Source organism: Marmota monax, unplaced genomic scaffold (genome assembly GCF_021218885.2).
Source record: "Marmota monax isolate L192 unplaced genomic scaffold, Marmota_monax_Labrador192_F-V1.1 WCK01_AAM20220418_F8-fsc00125, whole genome shotgun sequence".
Taxonomy (NCBI): Eukaryota; Metazoa; Chordata; class Mammalia; order Rodentia; family Sciuridae; genus Marmota; species Marmota monax.
In genome coordinates this window covers 9,388,757-9,416,519 of record NW_026695235.1, presented here as the reverse complement: position 1 = coordinate 9,416,519, position 27,763 = coordinate 9,388,757, and the positions used below count along the sequence as shown (strand labels likewise).

General features: G+C 46.1%; 1 protein-coding gene across 2 annotated transcripts in view; it reads left to right on the top strand.

The window, feature by feature from the left end:
• Dscam (DS cell adhesion molecule) overlaps nt 1-27,763 on the top strand; it is a 668,205-nt gene that overhangs the window by 371,904 nt on the left and 268,538 nt on the right. For both annotated transcript variants that reach the window (XM_058577314.1, XM_058577315.1), the window contains exon 4: nt 24,786-24,932. In XM_058577314.1, coding sequence (XP_058433297.1) covers nt 24,786-24,932 — 147 coding nt within the window. The remainder of the gene's footprint in view (nt 1-24,785; nt 24,933-27,763) is intronic.

The following is a 27,763-nucleotide window of genomic DNA, read 5'->3' as shown; positions in this document are numbered from 1 at the left end:
CAATATCTCTAATGAACCTAGATGCAAAAATCCTCAATAAAATTCTGGCGAATCGGATACAAAAACATATCAAAAAAATTGTACACCATGATCAAGTAGGATTCATCCCTGGGATGCAAGGCTGGTTCAATATACGGAAATCAATAAATGTTATTCACCACATCAATAGACTTAAAAATAAGAACCATATGATCATCTCGATAGATGCGGAAAAAGCATTTGACAAAGTACAGCATCCCTTTATGTTCAAAACTCTAGAAAAACTAGGGATAACAGGAACATACCTCAATATTGTAAAAGCAATCTATGCTAAGCCTCAGGCTAGCATCATTCTGAATGGAGAAAAACTGAAGGCATTCCCTCTAAAATCTGGAACAAGACAGGGATGCCCTCTCTCTCCACTTCTGTTCAACATAGTTCTCGAAACACTGGCCAGAGCAATTAGACAGACGAAAGAAATTAAAGGCATAAAAATAGGAAAAGAAGAACTTAAATTATCACTATTTGCAGATGATATGATTCTATACCTAGCAGACCCAAAAGGCTCTACAAAGAAACTATTAGAGCTAATAAATGAATTCAGCAAAGTGGCAGGATATAAAATCAACACGCATAAATCAAAGGCATTCCTGTATATCAGCGACAAATCCTCTGAAATGGAAATGAGGACAACCACTCCATTCACAATATCTTCAAAAAAAATAAAATACTTGGGAATCAACCTAACAAAAGAGGTGAAAGACTTATACAATGAAAACTACAGAACCCTAAAGAGAGAAATAGAAGAAGATCTTAGAAGATGGAAAAATATACCCTGTTCATGGATAGGCAGAACTAACATCATCAAAATGGCGATATTACCAAAAGTTCTCTATAGGTTTAATGCAATGCCAATCAAAATCCCAACGGCATTTCTTGTAGAAATAGAGAAAGCAATCATGAAATTCATATGGAAAAATAAAAGACCCAGAATAGCAAAAACAATGCTAAGCAGGAAGTGTGAATCAGGCGGTATAGCGATACCAGACTTCAAACTATACTACAGAGCAATAGTAACAAAAACAGCATGGTACTGGTACCAAAACAGGCGGGTGGACCAATGGTACAGAATAGAGGACACAGAAACCAATCCACAAAACTACAACTATCTTATATTTGATAAAGGGGCTAAAAGCATGCAATGGAGGAAGGATAGCATCTTCAACAAATGGTGCTGGGAAAACTGGAAATCCATATGCAACAAAATGAAACTGAATCCCTTTCTCTCGCCATGCACAAAAGTGAATTCAAAATGGATCAAGGAGCTTGATATCAAATCAGAGACGCGCCGTCTGATAGAAGAAAAAGTTGGCTACGATCTACAGTCGGTGGGGTCGGGCTCCAAATTCCTCAATAGGACACCCATAGCACAAAAGTTAATAACTAGAATCAACAAATGGGACTTACTCAAACTAAAAAGTTTTTTCTCAGCAAAAGAAACAATAAGAGAGGTAAATAGGGAGCCTACATCCTGGGAACAAATCTTTACTCCTCACACTTCAGATAGAGCCCTAATATCCAGAGTATACAAAGAACTCAAAAAATTAGACAATAAGAGAACAAACAACCCAATCAACAAATGGGCCAAGGACCTGAACAGACACTTCTCAGAGGAGGACATACAGTCAATCAACAAGTACATGAAAAAATGCTCACCATCTCTAGCTGTCAGAGAAATGCAAATCAAAACCACCCTAAGATACCATCTCACTCCAGTAAGATTGGCAGCCATTATGAAGTCAAACAACAACAAGTGCTGGCGAGGATGTGGGGAAAAGGGTACACTTGTACATTGCTGGTGGGACTGCAAATTGGTGCAGCCAATTTGGAAAGCAGTATGGAGATTTCTTGGAAAGCTGGGAATGGAGCCACCATTTGACCCAGCTATTCCCCTTCTTGGTCTATTCCCTAAAGACCTAAAAAGAGCATGCTACAGGGACACTGCTACATCGATGTTCATAGCAGCACAGTTCACAATAGCAAGACTGTGGAACCAACCTAGATGCCCTTCAATGCGATGAATGGGATTTAAAAAAAATGTGGGTAATCCACACGCGTGTGGATTACCCACATTTTTTTTAAATCCCATTCATCGCATTGAAGGGCATCTAGGTTGGTTCCACAGTCTAGCTATTGTGAATTGTGCTGCTATGAACATCGATGTAGCAGTGTCCCTGTAGCATGCTCTTTTTAGGTCTTTAGGGAATAGACCGAGAAGGGGAATAGCTGGGTCAAATGGTGGCTCCATTCCCAGCTTTCCAAGAAATCTCCATACTGCTTTCCAAATTGGCTGCACCAATTTGCAGTCCCACCAGCAATGTACAAGTGTACCCTTTTCCCCACATCCTCTCCAGCACTTGTTGTTGTTTGACTTCCTAATGGCTGCCAATCTAACTGGAGTGAGATGGTATCTTAGGGTGGTTTTGATTTGCATTTCTCTGACTGCTAGAGATGGTGAGCATTTTTTCATGTACTTGTTGATTGATTGTATGTCCTCCTCTGAGAAGTGTCTGTTCAGGTCCTTGGCCCATTTGTTGATTGGGTTGTTTGTTCTCTTATTGTCTAATTTTTTGAGTTCTTTGTATACTCTGGATATTAGGGCTCTATCTGAAGTGTGAGGAGTAAAGATTTGTTCCCAGGATGTAGGCTCTCTATTTACCTCTCTTATTGTATCTTTTGCTGAGAAAAAACTTTTTAGTTTGAGTAAGTCCCATTTGTTGATTCTAGTTATTAACTTTTGTGCTATGGGTATCCTATTGAGGAATTTGGAGCCCGACCCCACAGTATGTAGATCGTAGCCAACTTTTTCTTCTATCAGACGGCGTGTCTCTGATTTGATATCAAGCTCCTTGATCCATTTTGAATTCACTTTTGTGCATGGCGAGAGAAAGGGATTCAGTTTCATTTTGTTGCATATGGATTTCCAGTTTTCCCAGCACCATTTGTTGAAGATGCTATCCTTCCTCCATTGCATGCTTTTAGCCCCTTTATCAAATATAAGGTAGTTGTAGTTTTGTGGATTGGTTTCTGTGTCCTCTATTCTGTACCATTGGTCCACCCGCCTGTTTTGGTACCAGTACCATGCTGTTTTTGTTACTATTGCTCTGTAGTATAGTTTGAAGTCTGGTATCGATATACCGCCTGATTCACACTTCCTGCTTAGCATTGTTTTTGCTATTCTGGGTCTTTTGTTTTTCCATATGAATTTCATGATTGCTTTCTCTATTTCTACAAGAAATGCCATTGGGATTTTGATTGGCATTGCATTAAACCTATAGAGAACTTTTGGTAATATCGCCATTTTGATGATGTTAGTTCTGCCTATCCATGAACAGGGTACATTTTTCCATCTTCTAAGATCTTCTTCTATTTCTCTCTTTAGGGTTCTGTAGTTTTCATTGTATAAGTCTTTCACCTCTTTTGTTAGGTTGATTCCCAAGTATTTTATTTTTTTTGAAGATATTGTGAATGGAGTGGTTGTCCTCATTTCCATTTCAGAGGATTTGTCGCTGATATACAGGAATGCCTTTGATTTATGCGTGTTGATTTTATATCCTGCCACTTTGCTGAATTCATTTATTAGCTCTAATAGTTTCTTTGTAGAGCCTTTTGGGTCTGCTAGGTATAGAATCATGTCATCTGCAAATAGTGATAATTTAAGTTCTTCTTTTCCTATTTTGATGCCTTTAATTTCTTTCGTCTGTCTAATTGCTCTGGCCAGTGTTTCGAGAACTATGTTGAACAGAAGTGGTGAGAGAGGGCATCCCTGTCTTGTTCCAGATTTTAGAGGGAATGCCTTCAATTTTTCTCCATTCAGAATGATGCTAGCCTGAGGCTTAGCATAGATTGCTTTTACAATATTGAGGAATGTTCCTGTTATCCCTAGTTTTTCTAGAGTTTTGAACATAAAGGGATGCTGTACTTTGTCGAATGCTTTTTCCGCATCTATCGAGATGATCATATGATTCTTATTTTTAAGTCTATTGATGTGGTGAATAACATTTATTGATTTCCGTATATTGAACCAGCCTTGCATCCCAGGGATGAATCCTACTTGATCATGGTGCACAATTTTTTTGATAAGTTTTTGTATCCGAGTGGCCAGAATTTTATTGAGGATTTTTGCATCTAGGTTCATTAGAGATATTGGTCGGTAGTTTTCTTTCTTTGAAGTGTCTTTGTCTGGTTTAGGTATCAGGGTGATGTTGGCCTCGTAGAATGAATTTGGAAGTTCTCCCTCTTTTTCTATTTCCCGAAGTAGCTTGAAAAGTATTGGTATTAGTTCCTCTTTAAAGGTTTTGTAAAACTCTGCTGTATACCCATCCGGTCCTGGGCTTTTCTTAGTTGGTAGTCTTTTGATGGTTTCTTCTATTTCCTCAATTGATATTGGTCTGTTTAGGTTGTCTATATCCTCCTGACTCAATCTGGGCAGATCATATGACTTAAGAAATTTATCTATGCCTTCACTATCTTCTAATTTATTGGAGTATAAGGATTCAAAATAATTTTTGATTATCTTCTGTATTTCTGAAGTGTCTGTTGTGATATTGCCTCTTTCATCCCGTATGTTAGTAATTTGAGTTCTCTCTCTTCTTCTCTTCGCTAGCATGGCTAAGGGTCTGTCGATTTTGTTTATTTATTCAAAGAACCAACTTTTAGTTTTGTCAATTTTTTCAATTGTTTCTTTTGTTTCGATTTCATTAATTTCAGCTCTGATTTTCATTATTTCTTGCCTTCTACTTCTTTTGCTGTTGTTTTGCTCTTCTTTTTCTAGGATTTTGAGATGAAGTATGAGATCATTTATTTGTTGGTTTTTTCTTTTTTTAAGGAATGAACTCCAAGCAATGAATTTTCCTCTTAGAACTGCTTTCAATGTGTCCCATAGATTCCGATATGTTGTGTCTGTGTTTTCATTAATCTCTAAGAATTTTTTAATTTCTTCCTTGATGTCTTCTATAACCCATTGATCGTTCAGTAACCTATTGTTCATTCTCCAAGTGATGTATTCTTTTCCCTTCCTTCTTTTATCATTGATTTTCAGTTCCATTCCATTATGATCAGATAGGATGCATGGTATTATCTCTACTCCTTTATATTGTCTAAGAGTTTCCCTGTGACATAATATATGATCTATTTTTGAGAAGGATCCATGTGCTGCTGAGAAAAAAGTGTAACTGCTTGATGTTGGGTGGTATATTCTATATATGTCAATTAAGTCTAGGTTATTAATTGTGTTATTGAGTTCTATAGTTTCCTTATTCAACTTTTGTTTGGAAGATCTGTCCAGTGGTGATAGAGGTGTGTTGAAGTCTCCCATGATTATTGTATGGTGGTCTATTAGACTCTTGAACTTGAGAAGAGTTTGTTTGATGAACATAGCTGCACCATTGTTTGGGGCATATATATTTATGATTGTTATGTCTTGTTGGTGTATGGTTCCCTTGAGCAGTATGTAGTGTCCCTCTTTATCCCTTTTGATTAACTTTGGCTTGAAATCTATTTTATTTGATATGAGTATGGATACTCCTGCTTGTTTCCGAAGTCCATATGAGTGATATGATTTTTCCCAACCTTTCACCTTCAGCCTATGTATGTCTTTTCCTATCAAATGCGTCTCCTGTAGGCAGCATATTGTTGGGTCTTGTTTTGTGATCCATTCTACTAGCCTGTGTCTCTTGATTGGTGAGTTTAAGCCATTAACATTTAGGGTTATTATTGAGATATGGGTTGTTCTTCCAGCCATATTTGTTTATTTATGTTACTAAACATGGTTTGTTTTCCTCTTTGATTATTTTCCCCCCTTTAGTGTCCTACCTCCCACTGTTGGTTTTCATTGTTATTTTCCATTTCCTCTTCCTGTAATGTTTTGCCAAGGATGTTTTGAAGAGATGGTTTTCTAGCTGCAAATTCTTTAAACTTTTGTTTATCGTGGAAGGTTTTAATTTCATCTTCCATCCTGAAGCTTAATTTCGCTGGAAACACAATTCTTGGTTGGAACCCATTTTCTTTCAGTGTTTGAAATATGTTATTCCAGGATCTTCTAGCTTTCAGAGTCTGTGTTGAAAGATCAGCTGTTATCCTGATTGGCTTACCCCTAAATGTGATCTGCTTCCTTTCTCTTGTAGCTTTTAAAATTCTCTCCTTATTCTGTATGTTGGGCATCTTCATTATAATGTGTCTAGGTGTGGGTCTCTTATGATTTTGCACATTCGGCGTCCTGTAGGCTTCTAGGATTTGGGGTTCTGTCTCATTCTTCAAGTCTGGGAAGTTTTCTCGTATTATTTCATTGAATAGATTGCTCATTCCTTTGGTTTGAAACTCTGTCCCTTCCTGTATCCCAATGACTCTTAAATTTGGTCTCTTGATGTTATCCCATATTTCTTGGATGTTCTGCTCATGGTTTCTTAACAGTCTTGCTGAGCTGTCTATGTTCTTTTCAAGTTGAAATACTTTATCTTCATTGTCTGATGTTCTGTCTTCTAAGTGTTCTACTCTGCTGGTAGTATTCTCAATTGAGTTTTTAAGTTGGCTTATTGCTTCCTGCATTTCTAGGATTTCTGTTTGTTTGTTTTTTATAACCTCTATTTCCCTGTATAGTTGATCTTTTGCTTCTTGGATTTGTTTATGTAATTCATTGTTGAAGTGATCTTTCATTGTCTGATTTTGCTGTCTGATGTCTTCCTTGAGACTCCAGATCATCTGAAGCATGTATATCCTGAATTCTTTATCTGACATTCCATCTGCTGCAGCTATTACCTCTTCTAACGTTGAGTTGACCTGCAATGCTTGTGGTCCTTTCTTTCCTTGTCTCTTCATACTTTTCGCGTTCCTTTCTACTTGGTGAAACTGTTGTGCTATTGAATTTTCCCCCTATATATTTATATTGGTCTTGTATAGTTGCAAAGTCTCCCTCGCAGGCGCGGGCGGCGGCTCTGTCCCTCTGCGGGCCGCTAGGCTTGTTCTGTCGGTGGTCACAGTTCTGTCTACTCTGCAGGCGCAGGCAGCGGCACTGCCCCTCTGCAGGCCTCTGGGGCTGTACTGCCAATGGGTCGCAAGTGCGCCTACCTTGCAGGCGCGGGGGGGGGGGCGGCTCTACCCTTCCTCAGGCCACTGGGCCTGTTCTGTCTCTTGGTTGCAGGTCTGGCCTGCTCTGATGGTGGTCACAGTTCCATCTACCTTGCAGGCGCTAGGGGGAGGGGGCGGCTCTGCCTCTCAGCAGGTCGCTGCTCCTCTTCTGCCGGTGGGTTGCAGGCCCGCCTACCTTGCAGGAGTGATTGGAAGCTCTGTCCCGCCGCGGGCCACTGGGCCTTTTCTGTCGGTGGTCACAGTTCCCCTACCTGGCAGACGCGGGGGGGGTGGGGCGGCTCTGCCCCTCAGCAGGCCGCTGGGCCTGCTCCGTGCATGGTCACAGTTCCCTCTACTTTGCCGGCACAGGGGGAGGGGGCGGCTCAGCCTCTCAGCAGGCCGCTGCTCCTCTTCTGCCGGTGGGTCGCAGGCCCGCCTACCTTGCAGGAGTGATTGGAAGCTCTGTCCCGCCGCGGGCCACTGGGCCTTTTCTGTCCGTGGTCACAGTTCCACCTACCTGGCAGGCGGGGGGGGGTGGGGGGCGGTTCTGCCCCTCAGCAGGCCGCTGGGCCTGCTCTGTGCGTGGTCACAGTTCCCTCTACCTTGCCGGTGCAGGGGGAGGGGGCGGCTCTGCCTCTCAGCAGGCTGCTGCTCCTCTTCTGCCGGTGGGTCGCAGGCCTGCCTACCTTGCAGGAGTGATTGGAAGCTCTGTCCCGCCGCGGGCCACTGGGCCTTTTCTGTCGGTGGTCACAGTTCCACCTACCTGGCAGGCGCGGGGGGTGGGGGGCGGCTCTGCCCCTCAGCAGGCCGCTGGGCCTGCTCTGTGCGTGGTCACAGTTCCCTCTACTTTGCGGGCGCAGGGGGAGGGGGCGGCTCAGCCTCTCAGTAGGACGCTGCTCTTCTTCTGCCGGTGGGTCTCAGGCCCGCCTACCTTGCAGGAGTGATTGGAAGCTCTGTCCCACCGCGGGCCACTGGGCCTTTTCTGTCGGTGGTCACCTGGCAGGCGCGGGGGGTGGGGGGTGGCTCTGCCCCTCAGCAGGCCTCTGGGCCTGCTCTGTGCGTGGTCACAGTTCCCTCTACCTTGCCGGTGCAGGGGGAGGGAGCGGCTCTGCCTCTCAGCAGGTCGCTGCTCCTCTTCTGCCGGTGGGTCGCAGGCCCGCCTACCTTGCAGGAGTGATTGGAAGCTCTGTCCCGCCGCGGGCCCCTGGGCCTTTTCTGTCCGTGGTCACAGTTCCACCTACCTGGCAGGCGCGGGGGGTGGGGCGCGGCTCTGCCCCTCAGCAGGCCGCTGGGCCTGCTCCGTGCATGGTCACAGTTCCCTCTACTTTGCCGGCACAGGGAGAGGGGGCGGCTCAGCCTCTCAGCAGGCCGCTGCTCCTCTTCTGCCCAATGTAATCTTTTTTTATGGCTATCATTTTTCTATTTCTCTCCATAAAATGGTGGTTATTTAAAAGGATAGTCTCTAATTAAAATTTAATATCAAGAAATGAAAGAAGGATGGCTTCAATGCTAGACATGTATAATGACTTTATTATATCCCTTCTCAAATGACAAGCTGAAGTTTTCTCAGCATGACAGGAGGATAATTTATCAGAAGATATCAAAATGAGCAAAAAGGACACTGGAGAAAACCCCTTTGTACTCTCTCTCAAGGAGAGAGCAAATTATCTTAAAACACTGGGGATTTTTTATTCATATTTTGTGCAGAAATAGCCCACTTTTATTAAACACATGAATTACACTGGAGGAGAGAGCTAGGCAGGGTCCCACCACGTCTGAGGGGGACAGGATGTCACCTTCTATGCCATGTTGACCGTGGGGCTTGTTAATCAAAGCCGGTAGGATATTGTGGTACCGTGTTCTATGTGGGATTTGTAAATAATTCCTAAGTCAGAGAATGGGGGAAGAAAAATATAGAGAATGAAACCAAAAGAAGGCAGGATGGCTCAGGGAGCAGGGACTTCTCGGCATCTGATGGCAGCGAGGTGGGTTTGGAGGGCTGGACCTCTCAAGATGTCAGGTTGACACTGCTTAGACTCTTACCAGGTGGTTTTGAAAAACACTTTGGCTAATCCGTGGAGGATGCAGGTGTTTTATAAAATGCCCTGAATTCCAGGGTTTCCCTCTGGCTTCTCAAATGTAGGTGAAGGCCCGCAGGGGAAACTGGGGCCCAAGGCCTGTGGGGTCTGGATCGCAGAAGGTCAGGAGAGCCTGCGGCCCTTCAGGTCCAGGCGCCAGGCCCAACTCTCCACGCGGTGGCCCCTCCCGGCCCCTCCCACCTTGAGGACCAGTTCCACCTCTAGCCCTCTATGTCCCTGAGCAGTGGCCCTCCACAACGCCCGCCCGTGAGGGGACACCATTGTAGTCACAGGCGTTGTGCAGGGCCACTGTGACATCAGGGCTCTGCCCTGCTTTGCTGTGACCCTCCATTCCCCTGCACATCTTCAGGGCGGGAGAGGCCACCATTCCATACGCTCCTGATTCTTGCCATTTCTGGGAAACTTTCAGATCTTTTGTCCAGATATTGCTTCTGTGCAGTTTTTTCCTACTTTCTCCTTCTAGAACCACAGTGAGCCACGTGGATCAAAACACACACACACACACACACACAATGTTCTGGGTCATTTCTTAAGATTTGTTTTCCTGTTTGCTGTTTTTCCCCAGCTGTGACTAACCTAACCCTTTTATCCAGCTTCCATTTTTAATTTTTGCACACTCTGTTTTAGTCTGGAGACTGTCTTGTGGGTGCTCTGTTCCTGGGTCCTGCTCTGATTCAGTTTTGCAGTTCTGCAGACAGGCTCCGCGTCTTCCTACCCGCTCACTCCTGATCTGAGGTCCTGCTTTTCCTTCTTGCTTCCTCCTGTGCTCAGTGGCTCCTGCTGGGAGAGGGTTCTCATTGGGAGCCAGGACTGGAAAAGAGGATCAGGCTCTTGGGACTTTATCACACCCCTGGGGGCTCATTCTTTCAGAGAATATTTGTTTCTGTTTCTGTCAGATTCTCTGAAATTGGGGTAGATACTAATTTCTGGAGTCAGAGTTCATGGTCCCTACATTTGGATAAATGTAGAGCCCAATCCTGAGGGAGGCTGGGCCTGTGGTTAGATATGTCCTCTTCCTAAGGCTCAGGCTGAGACAGGCAACGTGATTGCTGTAGGCATTTTCCCCCCTGGGTTCACTGTGTTGATAAGGGCCTTCTACAGAGGGCCCATCAACTTGAGTAGGACCAATGTTTTCCCTTCCTTCACTGCCATTAAAACTTCGGTTCTGGAAAGAGTAAGTGTCCCAGGGCACCTGCACACCTGTAAGCACTTGGGTCTTGGCATTCTCTTCTGTCTTCATCTAAGTACCCCCAAGGGCTCCCCTTACTGGAGAACTCTGCTGTCCCTTTAAATGGATATTTGTCACTTAGGTAGCATGCCTCAGTTTCTGGTACCTAAAGGGTTTTCAGAATTATTGCCTTCTTGCATAGTCAGAAATGGAAGTTGCTGCAACTCACGTGTAGTTCATTCACTACTATAAACCATATAAAAATGGGAAATAATAAAATTCCAGATGATACACCATGACATACATTTCCTGATAGAAATGACCAACACTTAACCCTAAGAGGAATTTCATCTCAATATCATAAAATTCATTAGGTATTCCAATGGCAAAAATAAAATTAAAAAATTATAATGAATAAATATGGAGTTTAAGATGCAAAGCTCTGCTCTCACCTTAAGCTGAGAGATAATTTCATGTGGTTCAATTGAAAAACAAAATTTCACTGATCACTACTGTCCGTCAACATCCAAGAAGAGTAGACCTGGGAATTGCTGATAGGTTAATAGAGCAAAACAATGTGTCATTCATGAAGAATTTTTAAGGTAGTGCAAGTTTCACAGGAGCCCACTATTCATCTCTGAGACAATGTGTCACCCAGCGGCGGGGCCTCAGTCTGGTCAGCAGGGGACACCAGCAGGGTAAGGGCCAAGTCCTCAGCACCTGGGCAGGAGGAAGGTCCTCCCTAAGTCTCAGTCTTGTTATGTTCTACTGTTGCCTTCAGTGCACGTCTCAGAGTCTAAGAGGAGCTTTCCTCTCCTGCGTGTGTTTTTCATTGCATTTTTTTTAAAGACTACAAAATCCATTAAGAGTTCCTATGCATGGAAAAGTAAATATAAATATTTTATTCAAGTGTTTATTCTTTCCTAAATGCTTTATTTCATTTTCATTTACCTCTGAGGCAGCTCAGGACAGAATGAAATAAAGGCAGAGTGTTAAGATCTGCAGGGCTATTGAGCTGCAGTGCGTGACATTAATGGGGCGTGATATTGTTGCACACGGTAACGAATGTGAGCATTTATCCAGCAGCTCTAGTGACGTGGAGGGTTGGGGGAGGCCCACCTGGAGCTCCTGGTTAACTCCTACGTGATGCCTAGGAAGCCTCAGCTCTCCAGCTGTGAGTCTCTGCACCCACCAGACTTCACCCTTAGCATTATTTCCTGCTTGGAATAATTCAACTCATCCTTTTGACAAAGTCTTATCGATGTTTTAAAAATGCATGCTATATTTTGAAGAAAAGGGACAGCACTGTATTGAGCTGTGAGACGGGAGCAGAGACTCAGAACCCAGCACCATGGAACCCTTTTTCAGCATCACTTGAAAAGCAGCCAACTCAACCACCTTAGCCACCCATAGGGTGCACCAGGTCACACCATCAGGAAGCCATGCAGCATTTCCAAGGGGCCAGCAGCACTTAAAGCTCCAAACCTCAGCATAATAAGCTCATTTCTAAGCAGGCACATCAGTGAGGCTCAATGTGTGCCCAAGAAACCTGTCAAAGTTTGTGGAATAATGACAACCGTCTCTAAGTCCTTTGGTAGAACAAGTGGATTCACTGATTCATTCATTTGACAAATGCGTAATGAGTAACTGTTCCGAGGGCTGAGAACACAGCAGTGAGAAGGGAGACAGTAATGGGTGCTGGCCCTGGAGCCTCACTGCGGTGGTTATCCTGAGTCCCACCCAGACAGTGAAATACAGTATTTTCCTTAAGAAGAATGAACTAGAGTTCTCTGTGTCAACATAGAAATTAAGAAAGCATGCAGGGAGTGGTGGTGCATGTCTGTAATCCAAGGGACTCAGGAGGCTGAGGCAGGAGGATCGTGAGTTCAAAGCCAGCCTCAACAAAAGTAAGGCACTAAGAAACTCAGTGAGACCCTGCCTCTAATAAAAATTGGGCTGAGGATGTGACTCAGTGGTTGAGTGCCCCTGAGTTCCATCCCTGGTACCAAAAAAAATTAACAAAACATAATGCTGGTAGAAAGGCCCATTTTTCCAAGATAAAGAGCAAGTAGTTTGTTAATCTGAGAAAAGAAACTGTAGAACTCTTCAATACGATGTATACTCCATGGATGCCAACACATGTGTAATAGAGTGAAAACCAAATGTGGGATATGCATTCTATTCCTTCTACTAGTGGCTTTTTAGGAGAAAATGATAGGACAGAGAAAGAGCAAAGGTAATGAATGTGAGCGTTTATCCAGCAGCTCTAGTGAGATTTTCTTTCTTTCATTAATATAAACAAGTCAAATACCATGAGATGTTGATGATGTGCAATTCTGAGAGGCACATGGGTGACCATTTTGCGTGGGCAGGGTGGTTTGTACTTTTTCAACTAAGTGAGAAAAGAAAGAAAATCTGGAAGGAGGAGTAAGGATGGCCGCTGCAGAGGACAGGATGACATCGGGAAGCCAGATCTTCCCCTGGAAGACCAGCCCTCACCCCAAGGACCCCGTGAAGGAAACTGGAGCGCCCCCCCCCCCAGGCCTCTCTCTTCCTGGGCCACCTGCCTGCCTGGCCCTCCCCATCAGTCATCTGTCACTGCAGTCCACATCGTCAATGTCTGCTCCACCTGCCCTCAGTATCCCCTACTTCTCTTCCAGGCTGGACCTGACCTCTGCCTCCCTTGAGCTAACCTCTAGCCACATCATCTGAAAATGGCAGTCATCTGCATGGGCTGGCCACCAGCCCTAGGTCTCCCAGAAACCCCCCCTATGGTCGGCCACACCAGCCACGCAGCTCCTGGTCCTCTGTCCCAGGCTTCTCCTGTACGTTCCTTGCACCAGGCCTGGACTCTGGGGACCCTGCATGTGAGACAGGCCCTTTTCTTGTGGCCTCATCTTCCCAAGTCATTTCACTTTCCTTCCTCACAGCTGCAGCTCACCCTGCTTCAAGCAGCAACATGCAACACCCCCTCGCAGATGGCTTGGGTCCTGTGCATGGCCTGTTGTGGCCATTCATGAACTACCTTGATGATTATCTGCAGCCACTGAATGCCATCTGCACCGTTGCTTAATCTCTCTTTTAAATGACCCTTCTTTACTTAAAGCGGCATAATTGTGAACGGAATTCGCATCACTGCCTTTAAATGGGAAGTCTGTGTATATATGCAAATACAGCAGAAGCAAGGCAATATTAAGTTCTAGCCCACACAGTTACTTCCAAAGAGGCTTAGACTGTGACTTGCTTTTCCTTTATTTCTAAAAAGAAATGGAGATGAACAAGTTCTAGAGAGGTAGTAGAGAGACTTATTTCCACAAGAACAGATTGCATATTCTCGTGGAGGGGTCTAGATAGGCACATAGCTTGGTGGCCCACAGCACCCTGCTGAGGCTTTCTCTTTGAAAGAATCAGAAGGATGGAGGAGCTCTACAATCTGTGTGTTCTAAGGTGATTTCTTAGAACAGCATCTCGCGGGCCACGCGCCAGCAGGGGCTTCCTCCCCTCCCCAACACAGCACAGCTAAGTTGCTTCTCTCTTTCCCTTAGCACTGGGCTGCCTTTCTGCTTATAAGGACTTGCGTTGCTGCTTCACCAAGCTTCTTTCCCTGCATCTAGGAATGAATCTTACATTATCTTGGACCCCAATTACTGGCTGGGCATATGGCGGTCAATAACCATGATTTTATAATGATCTCTTTTTTTCACAGAAGATACTAATAGACAATGGATTTCATGATGAAGTAGATCTGGGGATGTCATTTAGGGTACTGAGTTACTAGTGAAAGGCTCTGGAACCCAGAAGCCAATCTCAAAGCTTCTTGTGGGATCAGACCACCAAGAACCAAGGTTCTGGGGATAGGAGTGACCCTGGGAGCTGTAGGTGACATGGTTTCCAGCCTTGGGTATTTTTCTAAGTATGTATATTTTTGTGGATGGCTCTAGAAACTCAAAATTCTCTTAGATATCTTCACATGTCATCAGGAAGCAAACTTATTCCAAGACCTACTGACAACGTAACATTTGCAAAACACCAGCAGCTTCCTCTGTGGCTCCCGCTAAAAATGTGACCAAGTCCGTGGCCTTATGCCTGCTCATCTGCATGTTTAAGGAGAAAGCTGTGAGATTCCCAAGGATGCTACTTGGTGTGCTTGAGGATGGGTGGTCTTGCTCAGGTGTGGAAGCCGGTCAAGGAGAGAACAGCTCTATCTCTAGGATGTGGAGCAGGGCTCTTCAGACTTGGTTCACTGACTCACAGTAAGAAAGTCAGAGTGAAACATAGACTATATGGAGACCAACATGTACATCCATGTACGCACCCCTGAGCACACACACACGTGACCCCATGGGTGCACATGAGGACAAACACCAGACCTGCACATGGGACTTATCCCTGCTGTTTCATGCATATCGATGTTTTCTATGCTCTTCCCTTTTATTTTTTAAAATAAAGTTACTATCCATGAAACTGGTCTCACAGCCATCAACAGGTAACTACCCACAATATGGAAAACTGTTGCCCATGACACTAAGTGGCCACGACGTAGGGTCCGTTTTCATTCTTTATGGTCTCTGTGGCTCCAGGTTCATTTCCAAACCAGACAGACCTCAGGGTTCCAGCCAGAGTTCTCCATCCCTTAGGGCCGATGACTTGGGGCGGGGAGCACAGTCACTGTGGGTCCAAGCTCTGTGCTCCGGACTCTGCACTTTTGTTCTTTCCTGAACACGTGGCATCTTCCTCAGCCCCACGCTCTGCGGCCACAGCTGGAGAGACTGTCAGCAGGGCGCTGCACCCCTTCAGTCACAACCTCGGGAGGCTAGGGGGCAGGAAAGAGTGTCCTGGTGCTCTTTGAGTACTGGTCACTTGCCCCGGGAAGCTAACCTAAGGCAGTCTTTGGCTCACTCTCCACATCTCCACCCCAGGCTGCTCGGGATTCTCTGAGTCCAAACAAGGCACCTGCGGGCAGCCAGCGCAGAGCCCCTGGGCTGCGTCTTCCTGGAGGGACTCTGCCCAGGCCTTCAGTGCACCTCCCGAGCCTGGGTGCCACCTCTGTCCTCACAGCCTTTGCCTCTCCTGGCCTCCAGGCCACATCTATGGCCAGTGAGCCTGTGCTCAGACACTCGGGACTCCTCCCCGCCCATGTGCCAGGATTTTCTCCACCCTAAGATTCTTTCCCGTACTCCCTCCCGCCTGATCTCCGCAGCTCGCTCTGTGCAGGACAGTGTACCCTCCAGGAAGCCCTGCCTGCACCTCTTCACACCGGCCCCTCCTTGATTCTTCTCATCCAGCCTCATGTCTTGATTCTCTGTGTCCTGACCGCAGTTGATGATTTATTGCTTGCTATGTCATTGTCCCCAACTGAAATATTTGATTCTAGATGTCAAAGTCCAAAAGAAAATAGTCTTGCTCATCATATAAATGAATGAGTACGACCTACGTCATATGAGTTCCTTTGCTGCTTATATATTTTTTTAAAATGTCCTTAATATGATTCCTTTAAAATCAAATTCTGTTCTTTCAAAGGATTTATTCTTTTAAGTAACCAGAAACCTAACTAGAGCAAAGATTAATGACAGACTAGATATCTGTGCAGGCAAAGATCTGATCATTAAGAACTAAACAGGGTAATTAGGTATACGGTCGGAATGCAGAGCGCAGCTTAAATTAGCAGTGTGTAATTGAGCCTCATTTAACTGCAGGAGACATGTACTGAGAGAATTTTATTTACATAAGAAAAATGTCTTAGTGAAATTGCTTTCAGAGAATTTAAACACACATATGCCAAGTCACTCCTTCCTTGGCAGCCCAGCCCGGGCTTGCCAGCCTGGCCCTTGTGCCCTGGTGTCACAGAGGTAACGTGGTCGTTTCTGGTCAGATGATTTCTTCCAGGCAGCTCAACTTCCAAGTTCCCAGCTGGGGCTTTGCTATCCCCTTCTGTCTTGGTGGTACTTTCATAAACTTGGTGAGTCCCAACAGAGATTAGGTGACATGACAGGGTGCAGGCCCTGCCCCTTCTATCTGATACGTTAGTTTACTGATCCTAGTTTTGGAGGAAAAAAACCTTAAATCTGCATTTTCAATATCCAGTCACTTGCAGAATGCAGTACTGAACATGGGGAGGGACACCAAGATCATGGGGTGAGCAAGAGGGTGGCTTTGCCCCAAGGGGGCTGCTGTCACCAGGGAGGCAGTGCTAACACACAAACCAGTGGGATCGGATGCCAGGGGCATGTGCTCTGGAGTCACCGCAGCAGCTCAGGATGCTAATAAACTGGGTCACATGTGGATTAGATTTTTGAGTGAGGGACCTGGAGGGGAGGATTACAAAGACAAGTTAAATGTTGAAAGTCTCCCTTCCTGCTTTTCCCCATGCCCGGGGAATGACCAGCTTGAAGAGCAAGCACAAAGACTGCCTTTGCCACGTCGGTGCCCAGTGTAGACAGACACCACCCGGGCTGCCTTCCACCTGTGTGGAGCTGCTCCTGTGGCTTTGGCCCATCGCTGCTGTGTCCAGGTGCTCAGTACCCACAACTGCTTCTGCAGAGTCAGTTCTAACTGCACCAGGAGCACCTCAGTCCCTCCTCACCCTCCTCTGTGGGTTTCCTTGGCCGTCCACCTTCACTCCACCCTGGGTATTCTGGGCTTCAGTCCCCACGCCGGGTTCCTCCTGGACACTCAGAGCTGGCTCCCCAAAGCTCTGTCCCCAGCTGGCCTCCATGTCTGCTGGGTGACTCCCCCAGTTTCTGCTGAACTCCTGTGTTTCCTGAGACCTGATCCCTCACCCCTTCTCTGCTGAGCCAGTGTCCCCCCACTCCTCAGGCTCCAGTGGCATGTCCATCTCCTCAGCCACCTTCTGTTGGTTCTCAGTGGTCCTGAGCTCCCTCTGTCTGCTCCAGGGGCACTGCACAGTACCTGCCCCGGCTGTGCTGTCCCACACTTAGCTTTGACCCAGAGATGGAGCACAGCGCGGGCCGGGAGCCAGCCTGCCTGGGCATCCCCCGGCCCAGAAACTGCTGGGGTAGGAACAGAGCCAAGTCCCCGGGCCTCTTTCCTCCTTGAGTTTTCTCATCTGAACAATGGAACAATGTGACCCTGTGGGGTCATTGTGAGACAAAAGGGATCTTAAAAATAATACGTAGAGATATATGTGAAATTAAACACATATAAATTGTAGGTAAGTTATATACACATATACGAGTTATATATACTATATAAGTTATATATGTGATAACTATATAAGTTATATATGTTATAAGTATATATATTAGGTTATAATAATTGTGATCCATACTAAGAAAATTGAGCCTACAACTAATAAAAAATTTTAAAAAATTGAGCCTATTGGAACTGAATAGGATCAGCCAGATGTCTCTGTATCCAATTTTTCCCTTTTTATAAGAAGACCAGTCACACCGGATTAGGGCTCATCTTGCCCCCTTGTGACCTCCTCCTTACTTGTCCCTTCTGCAATGACCCTATTTCCAGATAAGGTCACACTGTGAGGTCCCGGGCAGGACATCAGCACATATGTTTGGTGGGAGAGGAATTCCATCCAAGTCCCTGGCTGGTCACCCTTCTACCTGAAGGCTCCTCCTCTCTTGGACACAGCAGCTTTCCACAGTTCTTAGGGACCCTCCTCACCAGGCCGCCCAGCGGCCTGCACCCTGCCTGCTGCCCCTCCATGCCTGCATCTAACCATACCACAGAGTCGCTCTCTCAGAACCAAGCCATGAGGCAAATTTCTTTCTAACCCACTTTGGCATCAGCAGAAATTGAGAACTTTAAAGTTACCCTAGATAGGTTTTTTTCCTTTTTACACTTCTATTTTAGTTAATGCTAATTTAACTTTCCAGTGAAAGTACGGAGCTGCTCATTTTCGGGCTCGTCTCACGCCATGCCCTTAGATCTTGGTTCGGACCTCCCGTCCCTCTGACTTTCTGGACACTGCTGTGAAGACTGCCCGGAGGAGCTGGCGGCGGCCTGGGAGGCGCAGGCCCGGCGATGAGGTCGGCTGCCTCGTGTGCCCTGCCACTTGGCATCTTATTAGCAGGGCCATCTGCTCCTTTAATTACTATTAGCTCAGTTCAGATGGCAGTGGGGGAAAACAAAACTAAGAAATAGTCCTAAGTGAAAAGCCGGGTACGTTTTAAAAACCTTTCTGAAAATAGTGCAGCCCGGTTGAAGAGCCAACCTGGCAGCGGGCAATGACCAGCAGGCAAAAGGAAACTAATCAACATCTGTGTCTTGAGACGGGCTCCTTTTCCTGTCACCGCCCAGTGGAGTCCCTCCTGGAGGAGAGCCCCTTTTAATGTAGTATGTGTGAGGAAATGGCATGTTAAACTCCAAAAGGACGTGTTCGCTCACTTTCTTTGCACCCAAACCTCAGAAAAGAGGTTTTGAGTACAAGCAACGAGAGGCTCTTTCATCCACCCATCTGTTTGAACCCTTTGGGATGGCACAGCCAGGGGATGGAGATTAGGAGAAGCTAAATGAGGCCCAGGGAAGCACGCTACTCCAGGTGGGGAGAGACGCGGTAAGGCAGCCTCACGTAGACGCACGTGCAGGGTCAAAATGTACTAAAACCAAGTCCTGGAAAGCAGTGACCGTGGATCTGTCCAAAGTGGGCTAAAATGGCTAGAAATTTAACTGAAAAACTGAGGCCAGAATGACAAGAGGGCTGGGCTTGGCACCTCTGGGGAGAGCAGTTAGAGACAGGCAGTGTGGCTGGGCATGCTGGGAGATGGGGAGAGGGGAGGAGGGGATGTGGACATGAGGTCAGAGCCAGAGCATGGCAGGCTTCATACATGATCTGGTCCAGTGGGACTCCTTCACGACACTGGAGATCTGAGGGGAGGACAGCAACTGTGTGCATTGAGTGGAGAGCAGATTGTGGAGGGGCAGGTATGGATGCAGGCTGGTAGGAGGCTGCCATCCTTAGGAGAGGGTTGCACAGTGCAGAGGAAGTCGAGGTGCATTGTGGAGGTTGGAGTGGAGGGATGAAGCATGAGGAGCAGGAGTGGTTAATCCTGGAAGCGCGGGATCTGCGTCATAGATTGAGATGCTCATGGATGGGCCAGGCAGGACTGATTCCAGCCACAAGATGATGATGTTGGAGAAGGTTCCAGTGTCTCTGTGTGTAGCCCTTCCTACTGCACAAGAGTCCGGAAGACAACTTGGTCAATGCAGGCTGCTGTAACGAAATACCATGAATTTGTGGCTCAGTGAACAGAAATGTACTGTTCGTGTCATGGTTCCTGAGGGGCAAGTCCACAATCAAGGTATGACAGATATGGATCCTGGGGAGGACTCCCCTCCAGGTGTGCAGATGGCTGCTTCTGTGTCCTCACGTGGCAGAGAGAGAAACAGCTGGTGTCTCTCATCCTCTTCTTATGAGGGTACTGACCCCATCATTGGGGCCACCTTCACAACCCCATTACCTTGTCCAACCTGATTCCCACCCAGATGTCCACCTCCTCATACCATCATATTGGAGACTAGGGCGACCCCATATGGCACACACAAACATTCAATGCCTAATGAATGTCTTTGTGACTGGCCTCTCACTGAGATGCACAAAGATGTTCACTGGGTGCCTTTTATCTTTCTACACCAGTTAACACCTGATGGACACCTGATGCTCGGGCCTCATGCATGCTAGTCAAGCTCTCCACCACGGAGCCACACCCCTAGCCACAAGCACCAATTGTGATGTCAACCTCCTCTGTGTCATCTCTGCTCAGATACTTCTCTGATATGTAATATCGTCTCTGTTAAGAAATGATTGCTAGCCGGGTGCAGTGCAGCATGCCTGTAATCCCAGCAGCTCGGGAGGCTGAGGCAGGAAGATCGTGATTTCAAAGCCAACCTCAGCAAAAGCGAGGTGATAAGCAACTCAGTGAGACCAGTCTCTAAATAAAATACAAAATAAGGCTGGGGATGTGGCTCAGTGGTTGAGTGCCTCTTTCTCCCCAAATAAATGAACTGTTAAAAGTGAGCTCTACTGTGTGTATGTCAGTGGGCTCTTCTGTGTCTGGCTTAGGCAGGCCAGATGTCTATGTATGGACCTAGCTCATCAAACAGCAGAATAACCAACATTACACTTCTATAGACACCACTTTCATTTCCATTCACTTCATGTTTTAATAATATTATGTCAAATTGATAATTCATAATGACCTAGATTTATGGGGTAGAATGTATTGACCATGTGTGAAATGATGAAATCTAGCTAATCCATGTGACTCCTCTCCCTTAACCTTCTTTTGTGGTGAGCTCTTTGAAGTTATTCTGAGTTATTCTGAGGTGTATGCTGCATTGTTACGGGCTGCAGTCACCCTGCTGGGCAAGACCATCCAGGAGGTGACCACTGGGCAAATATCATCCTCAAAAGTGGAAAAAGAGGATGCTTGTCACCAGCTCTCTTTCCTAGATGAGCAAATGAGCATTTGGAGTTGAATGTCATGACTGAGGTCACATTGATGTGAGTGACCATGACATCTTTAGGGTTCAGACCCACTAGATGCCAAAGCCCAGGTTTTTCTCTCACTGATTTTTCTCTCAAAGTAAGTAACTTTGGTCCACCTGGTACCATGGAAGACCTTTTAATTTGATTCTGTGTAAGAACATGGAAAAAAATTAGCTGAGAATTTTAATAGATCAATAATGAATAATGCGTGAGTTTAATTGCGTTAATCAGAGTGATACCCAAGGATAAACACAGGCTTGGGGACAAATCTCCACTTTTCTCCTCTGATATTGGTGGCCCCTCATCAGGTGAACCAGGGCAGTGCCTAACTATGCTCCAGCTTCTTCTTCTCGTCCTTCTTGTCACCTTAGTGGCCTGCCCCTTACCCTAAGACGCAAAGTGTCTTAGATTGCAAGCTCCCTGAAGACAGGGTGGCTGTGTCTCATAACATTTTATGTTTCTGGAGCTCGGCACCCTGGTAGTCAATGACTGGGTGCACCACTGGCCTGTTTTCCTGCTCACATGGAACCTTCTAGAATAGCTCCGACATGCCTCTTTCTGGAGGTCACACATGTCTGCTCTCTGCAGCTCAGATCTTGAAGTTGAGGTTCTGCTTCGAGTACCTACAGTCTAGCAAAGTGGATTTCTAGAACAGTGCTATTTTAACCTCCTCCTTTGATGTGTTGGACAAAGACTCACAAAGGTATCATGTCTCATGTTAGCAGCCATCACCTGTGGGCTCTCCACTGCTCAGGACCCCAGTGGAGGAGTGTGTGGCTGTGGGACATCCATCCGTGTGCCCTGCACCGTTGCTGTTGTGCAGATATCCATCTTCTCTATGTCTCTAGTTAGAAATACCTCACTCACTAGTCCAAAGCTGAGCTTAGCCAGGCTGGCTGGCAGGCACCACCCAGCGGACGACAACATAAAGCTCATGTCACCCACGCTGGGGAGAAACCCTAGCACTCATCCATAACCCATTTACTTTTAGTTTAGGCAAAGTTCTAGCCATTTTGCATACACATCTTTTCAAATTTAGCCCACTGAAGGCCTCAGGTCAGAAGGGTGTGGACAGGATGTTGCTAGTGGAGGGAAGAAACCACTCACAAACTGTCAGCAAAGCAGAAGGCAGAGAAGTTATTAAAGAATTCCTGACTCAAATGCCCAGGGGCCAGGGACTGTCCCTTTGTCTTGAGAAGTCAGGATGATGGCTTTGAGACACCTGCCAATGACCAGCACAGCTTACTGCACAGTGTTCTAACCACAGTACCAACCCAGAAACCATCCCTGTGGTGGTGATTTGTTTGCAGAGTGTTTAACATGACAAAAGTATGAACCAGAGTTTAGAAGTGTTCTCATCAAAAACGCTAATGGTTTTCCAAGGAAAATAAAATAACCCTTGGAATTTTGGCTCCTCACAAATGTATCACCCAATAGTTCTGACAGTCCTGAGTAGTCAAGGTGTGTGTGTGTGTGTGTGTGTGTGTGTGTGTGTGTGTGAGAGAGAGAGAGAGAGAGAGAGAGAGACAGAGACAGAGAGACAGAGACAGAGAGAGACAGAGAGAGCCGGCAGTTGTGCATTTGTGTTTTATTGCTATCAATATTTTGTCTTAGTGGAAGCCCATTCTTTAATCCCACTTAAAGACATGAGCAAACATCTAGCCTTCACGACTCAGAAACCTCTGAAGATGCAAGGTAGTGAGGAGGGCAGTGGGAGGTGGGAGAGCAGGGACAATGACTCCTGGTCACCATGCAGCCAAGTCATATGGTGCTTATATGACCTCGTTGTGCCCTCGTCATCCCCGGAGAATGCAACCCTGCTCTGGAGTCAGGGCTGTATGCAGGACCGTGATTCCTAAGTCATCTTATGATTAAAGGCTTCTACTTTTCCACCTTAGTCTGTGTTTCAGATGCCTACCATTTTATGGTAGTTTCGTGAAGGGTGAGCACTATCAAAGGAAAGTCAGTCCAGGAACTGGTCAGCTCCTCCATTGCTGTGAACATCTCAGAAATGTTTAGGACCAGGGAAGGTTGAGTTCTCCTGAAACAAGTGTCTTCGGAGTCCCACTGCGTGCTAAGGGAGTAAGCAAAGAAGTTTGGTGTGATGGCGGCAAAGTGACCCAATTAAATGCACCTAGAGAGCAGAGCCCGCTCAGGAGTCGGCATAGGATGGCGCGTGCTGCTGCCATGCTGTGCAGCTGGTCTGAGGAGCACCACCGCTAATGGCCTGCCAATCCTCAGGAACGTGCTCCATGCTGGGAGAGTGACAGGAGCGCCACACATGTCTCCCTTCGTCCTCCCCGACTATCGTGTTGACCTTAAAGGACCTGGTGATTAAAGCATTACATAAGTATGCAAAATGTATTGAAATCGAAAAATGTTTCTATTACATGTGATATGTAATGGTAAGGCACCCTTAGAGTGCCGTGACACGTGACAGGTGACAAAAGGTATTTTTGGTTACTTTTAGGGGAGGAGGATGAAACAAAATTCCTTAGAATATGCAGCGTTAGCAGATTTTTTAGCTCTTCTAATATTTAGCATATTTAAAGTCTATTTTAAAACAAGTAGCTCCTCAGGATTGTCTAAAATTTAAATATTACTTTAAAGATATTTTATACTATTTTAATAATTAGTGTTGTTTTGAAAAGCTTTGCTACGTCAGTGTCTGTTTTTAATGTCTTGTTCACATCCATGTTCTCTTGAACTGCCTTTATGTCACATAAGAAATCCTAAGTCATCTCTATCTGAGCAATGGATCTGTGGGTATAGTCTTTGCATGAAATGATCAAGGCTGTGGGAATTATGCTCGCAACTGAAATGTTCAGGACCAAAGAGCCATGAAGTCAAGGCTTCTCACAGTTCTAACTCAAATAGACCACAGCAAGTTTCAGGTGAATCTTAAGAGTTACAAAAAATACAAGAAGATAATTTTTTGGCATTTCAGCCTTTTCCTAAAGAGACAAAGCATATTACCTTCAGTGGAATTATATCACATGCAGAAATAGTCTGTAAAAGAGTCTTAGTGGCAGTAGTGTACAGAGCCACCCACCCGAGGGGACAGTGACTCACTCTGAGGGCTACTTTCTGCCTTAATGTTTATTATCTAATTATAATTGCACAGTGGGAATTACCTTTAGTATGTTTTCAAAGAGAAAAAAGTATCCTAGTCCTTCTTAGACCAGGACTGATGTTTGATCTCGAGTTAGCCATTTCCATACAAACAGATGTATCACAGTAAACTACGAGGGTCCCACTGAGGACACCGTGTCCTGTGTTGACTGAAGGAGGACTAGCCCAGCAGAAGATTTTCTCCCTGAGATGAAAATATTCATTGTCAATTATTTGAGCATTTGCTTTAAAAATTAGTGACTGAAAAATAGCAAAACACTCTAAAATACTGAGTGCAGGACGAGATGGCCTTTGTCTTAGAATATAGCAATGAGTGTTCGTTACTGTGGGAAAATAAGACCATCTTCCTGGGGAGTTTGGGGGAACATTTTACCATTTGTAGTTTAACACTTGGGTGCTTTTATTGAAATATTCAAGAGGAGGCAGAAATATAGACTTTCCTGAGGGACAAATCTGCAACAGGAGTTCAATATTTCCCTAACTTGTCTCATTCGAAGAGAAACTGATGACTCAAAGGACACCAGGCATGTTAGCTGCTCCCTGTGTGTGCCATCTTGGCTGCTGCGAGACAGGTGCACGACCCAGAACATTAGTTGGTGAGCTGAGCTTTGCTCAGTGTGTGTTTATTGTGTAGTGCCCAGTGTCGAGCTCCTAGGGCCGACTAGTTGGAGAGCGCAGGGTGCGGACCCTTCCTAACACTCCTGTCCATGTTTTGCCTCTGCGAAGTGTCTCCAGGTGAAGAGAAGTCGTTGAGGGCTTTGTTGACTGCCCGGTTGCTTCTGCCCCATCTTAACCAGCCCATCCCTCTTCTCTCTTCCAGGATCTAGATTTCTCATCACATCCACGGGAGCCTTGTATATTAAAGATGTACAGAATGAAGATGGACTGTATAACTACCGCTGCGTCACGCGGCACAGATACACTGGGGAGACCAGGCAGAGCAACAGCGCGCGACTCTTTGTATCAGGTGAACGCTCCTCCAGGCCGGGTTCTCCTTCCTCCTCTCCTTCCCCAGCATCCCCAGATGCCTATCTGAAGCCGGGGACCTTGCATCTAAAATCAGTCAAGCGTATTTTTGCCCTCCAAATACGTTAGCAATGCTCAAAGTCTCTTAAACCAGCGTCCGCATGATGTAATGTAGATATTAAGGTGGAGTCATTTCACAGCTTGTGAAACTCTCAGTTGCTCTGACTTGATGAGATTTCTGCTCTGAAAACAACACTCCCCGTATTTGTATGTTTTGTTACTGACAGTTACAAACAGCACCGCTCTGCTCCCACCAGGCAGAGCTCTGGGCGAGGAGCTGGTCATTTGGAGCATGCTGTCTCCATTGGAGAAATCACCCCCCTCTGAAGTTAAAGGGGTAGTTGAATTCTCCCTTCTCCTTCACTCATTTCCAAGTGAAGGAAATCTGAATTAATTCTGCTCTTGGAATCGTGTCCCTTGTGTACTTGCCCTCATGGAAACTATACCTTGAGAACATAGTGACATTTCACATGATGGTCCCCCTCGGCTTGCATTGGCTCATCTGCATTAAGCACTGCCTTCTCAGGGTGGTGCCCTGACACTTCAGACAGAGGTTTAGGAGTGCAAAGTTCACAGCTGAGTATCAGAAAATTAAATACAGAATGCCAACCCCTGCCGCCTAAGACCATAAGATCACAGCAAGTAGTGAGGGCCCAACAGGTGGCAGCTGCCAGAGGGAGTTGAGCCAAGGTCATTTTCTGTCCATATTCGAATGTCCCTGCTTTATTTGCAGTGGTGCTTTATGGGGAAGAAGTAATGGAAATCAACCCCTGGGTGAATTTAAAGCATCGTCGCATGGACACCCACTCTTGTTCGTCCTCAGTAATGCCCATCAGGATTCCTCCTCCCATCACATCCTCAAAACAGCCAGAGATTGCCTGTCTGTCAAGGTCTAGCACAAATACCTGCCAGGATTAAATGATCTTTCTTCTGAATTTGCAGATATTTTATTCTGACTCATTCTTTGTTCATGCCGGCTATTGATTTCTCCCTTATTGTGTGCTTACTGTGTCTTGTTGGGAAGAATGAACTAGGAAATGAATGGCACCTGTCACCTGGTCCATGCTGGCTGCAGTGACACCACACTGTCCTGCTGGTTCAGAGCATCCTAGAAAAGGTCTTGCTTGCATTCAAGAGGAAACTCCTCATACAGCGGTGACATAAGAAAGGAGAAGGATTTGAAGGGGGCAATCTTGATATAAGATGAATCCGGGGTTAGCAAAGCAAGTACACGTGCCTTTCTCCATCCCCAAGATGAGCACAATCTGGGAGCACATCCTCCTCCTTCAGATGAACTTCTTTATTTCCACTCTAAGTCACAAAGCACTGACTTTCAAATTTAGCTCTCAGGGTTGAAAGGCAAGTTTACTTTTCTTAATCCCAATTGGGTTTTGGTTTTGACAGTAGTAGTCGAAAACATTTGGTGACTGCAGAGGCCATGGGGTCCCTGAGATGGCAGGGTGAGGCCACTGAGCATCTGAGAAGACAGAGCTAAGGATCCTCAGAGCAGCATCCAGCACAGGGTGCTGTACCCCAAGGCACCTGCAGAGGGCAGACCCTGCAGGGCTGAATCAAGGTGCAGGTGAAGGCTGGGGAGGTGACAGTTGCCAGGAGAGGACAAAGCCACGTGTCACTGAACGTCTCCAGAGTCTAGTGTATGTGGCAATACCAACTTTTGCTTGCAGAAATTTTAACAGAGCAGGTGAGAGAGACATTGTTAGCATTAAAAGAGGAGAACATGGGCACTGAGTGCAGACTGGCCTGGCGACACGCTGAGCTTTGGAGGGAAAAAGCAGAATCTCATTTTCAATGTGATTTGGATTTGTTTTTGCACATCTGTGTAGAGTTGGGGTGACCGTGGAGTGTGTTAGTAGCAAGGATGTAAGGACCCCGGACTTCTCCAAAACAAACGCAGGATGGCACGAGAAAGCACACAGACAGCACCGTCACCACCACCTAGTGATGTGGATTCCCCAGAAACTCAAGAATGTGGGTGGTGTGGACGGACCACTGACAACAAGGGGACCGGCAGGACAGCAGCAGGGCCACAGGAGGGGCAGGCGGAAGGCGATGGACCTCGATGCAGTGGAGACGCCAACAGTTGCCCGATGCTCATCTGGAAAGCAGAGTCGGATCCCAGGAGCTTTGTCAGGAGGTCAGGAGGCTCCCGCCACCCTGCCGGAGCTGCCCGGACCCTGCTTCCAGAGCACCAGTCACGATCACCAGGGTCGCTGTGATTTGAGAACATAGGGATCTCAGAAGCATTCTGCAAATGACCTTCCTAGAGGACAGACCCACCTGCAGGGAAACTGCTGGATTCCAGAAGCCAGTGGGGCCACAGAGAGGACCAGGAGCGGCTGGGTAGTCCCAGTGCATGGCGAGAGATGCCCAGGCTGGAAGCGCTGCCAAAGGTGCCAGTAGAATTGGGGCAGCCTGGTGCTCCAGGGGTCCTGGCCGGCCACGCAGCGCCTCCCAAACAGGGAGACACCAACAGGACCTCTCGGCTAGAAGCCAAGACATGGGCTAAATTTTATTCTTTCAGGATCGTGCCATGGGAAAGTCTGGAAAAGCTTCCTGAGGACATGCTCTTGTGAAAGAGTCTCCCAAATAACCAACAAACCCTCTCCTTGTAGAAAAGGAAAAAGATTTAACCCACACAATTTTGTCACAAGGAAAGAAGAAAACAAGCAAAAAAAAATTTGTTTGACAATGAGACGAAACTAAAAAATGGACACAAATCATTTGAAAACTATACCTTATCATTTGAAAATG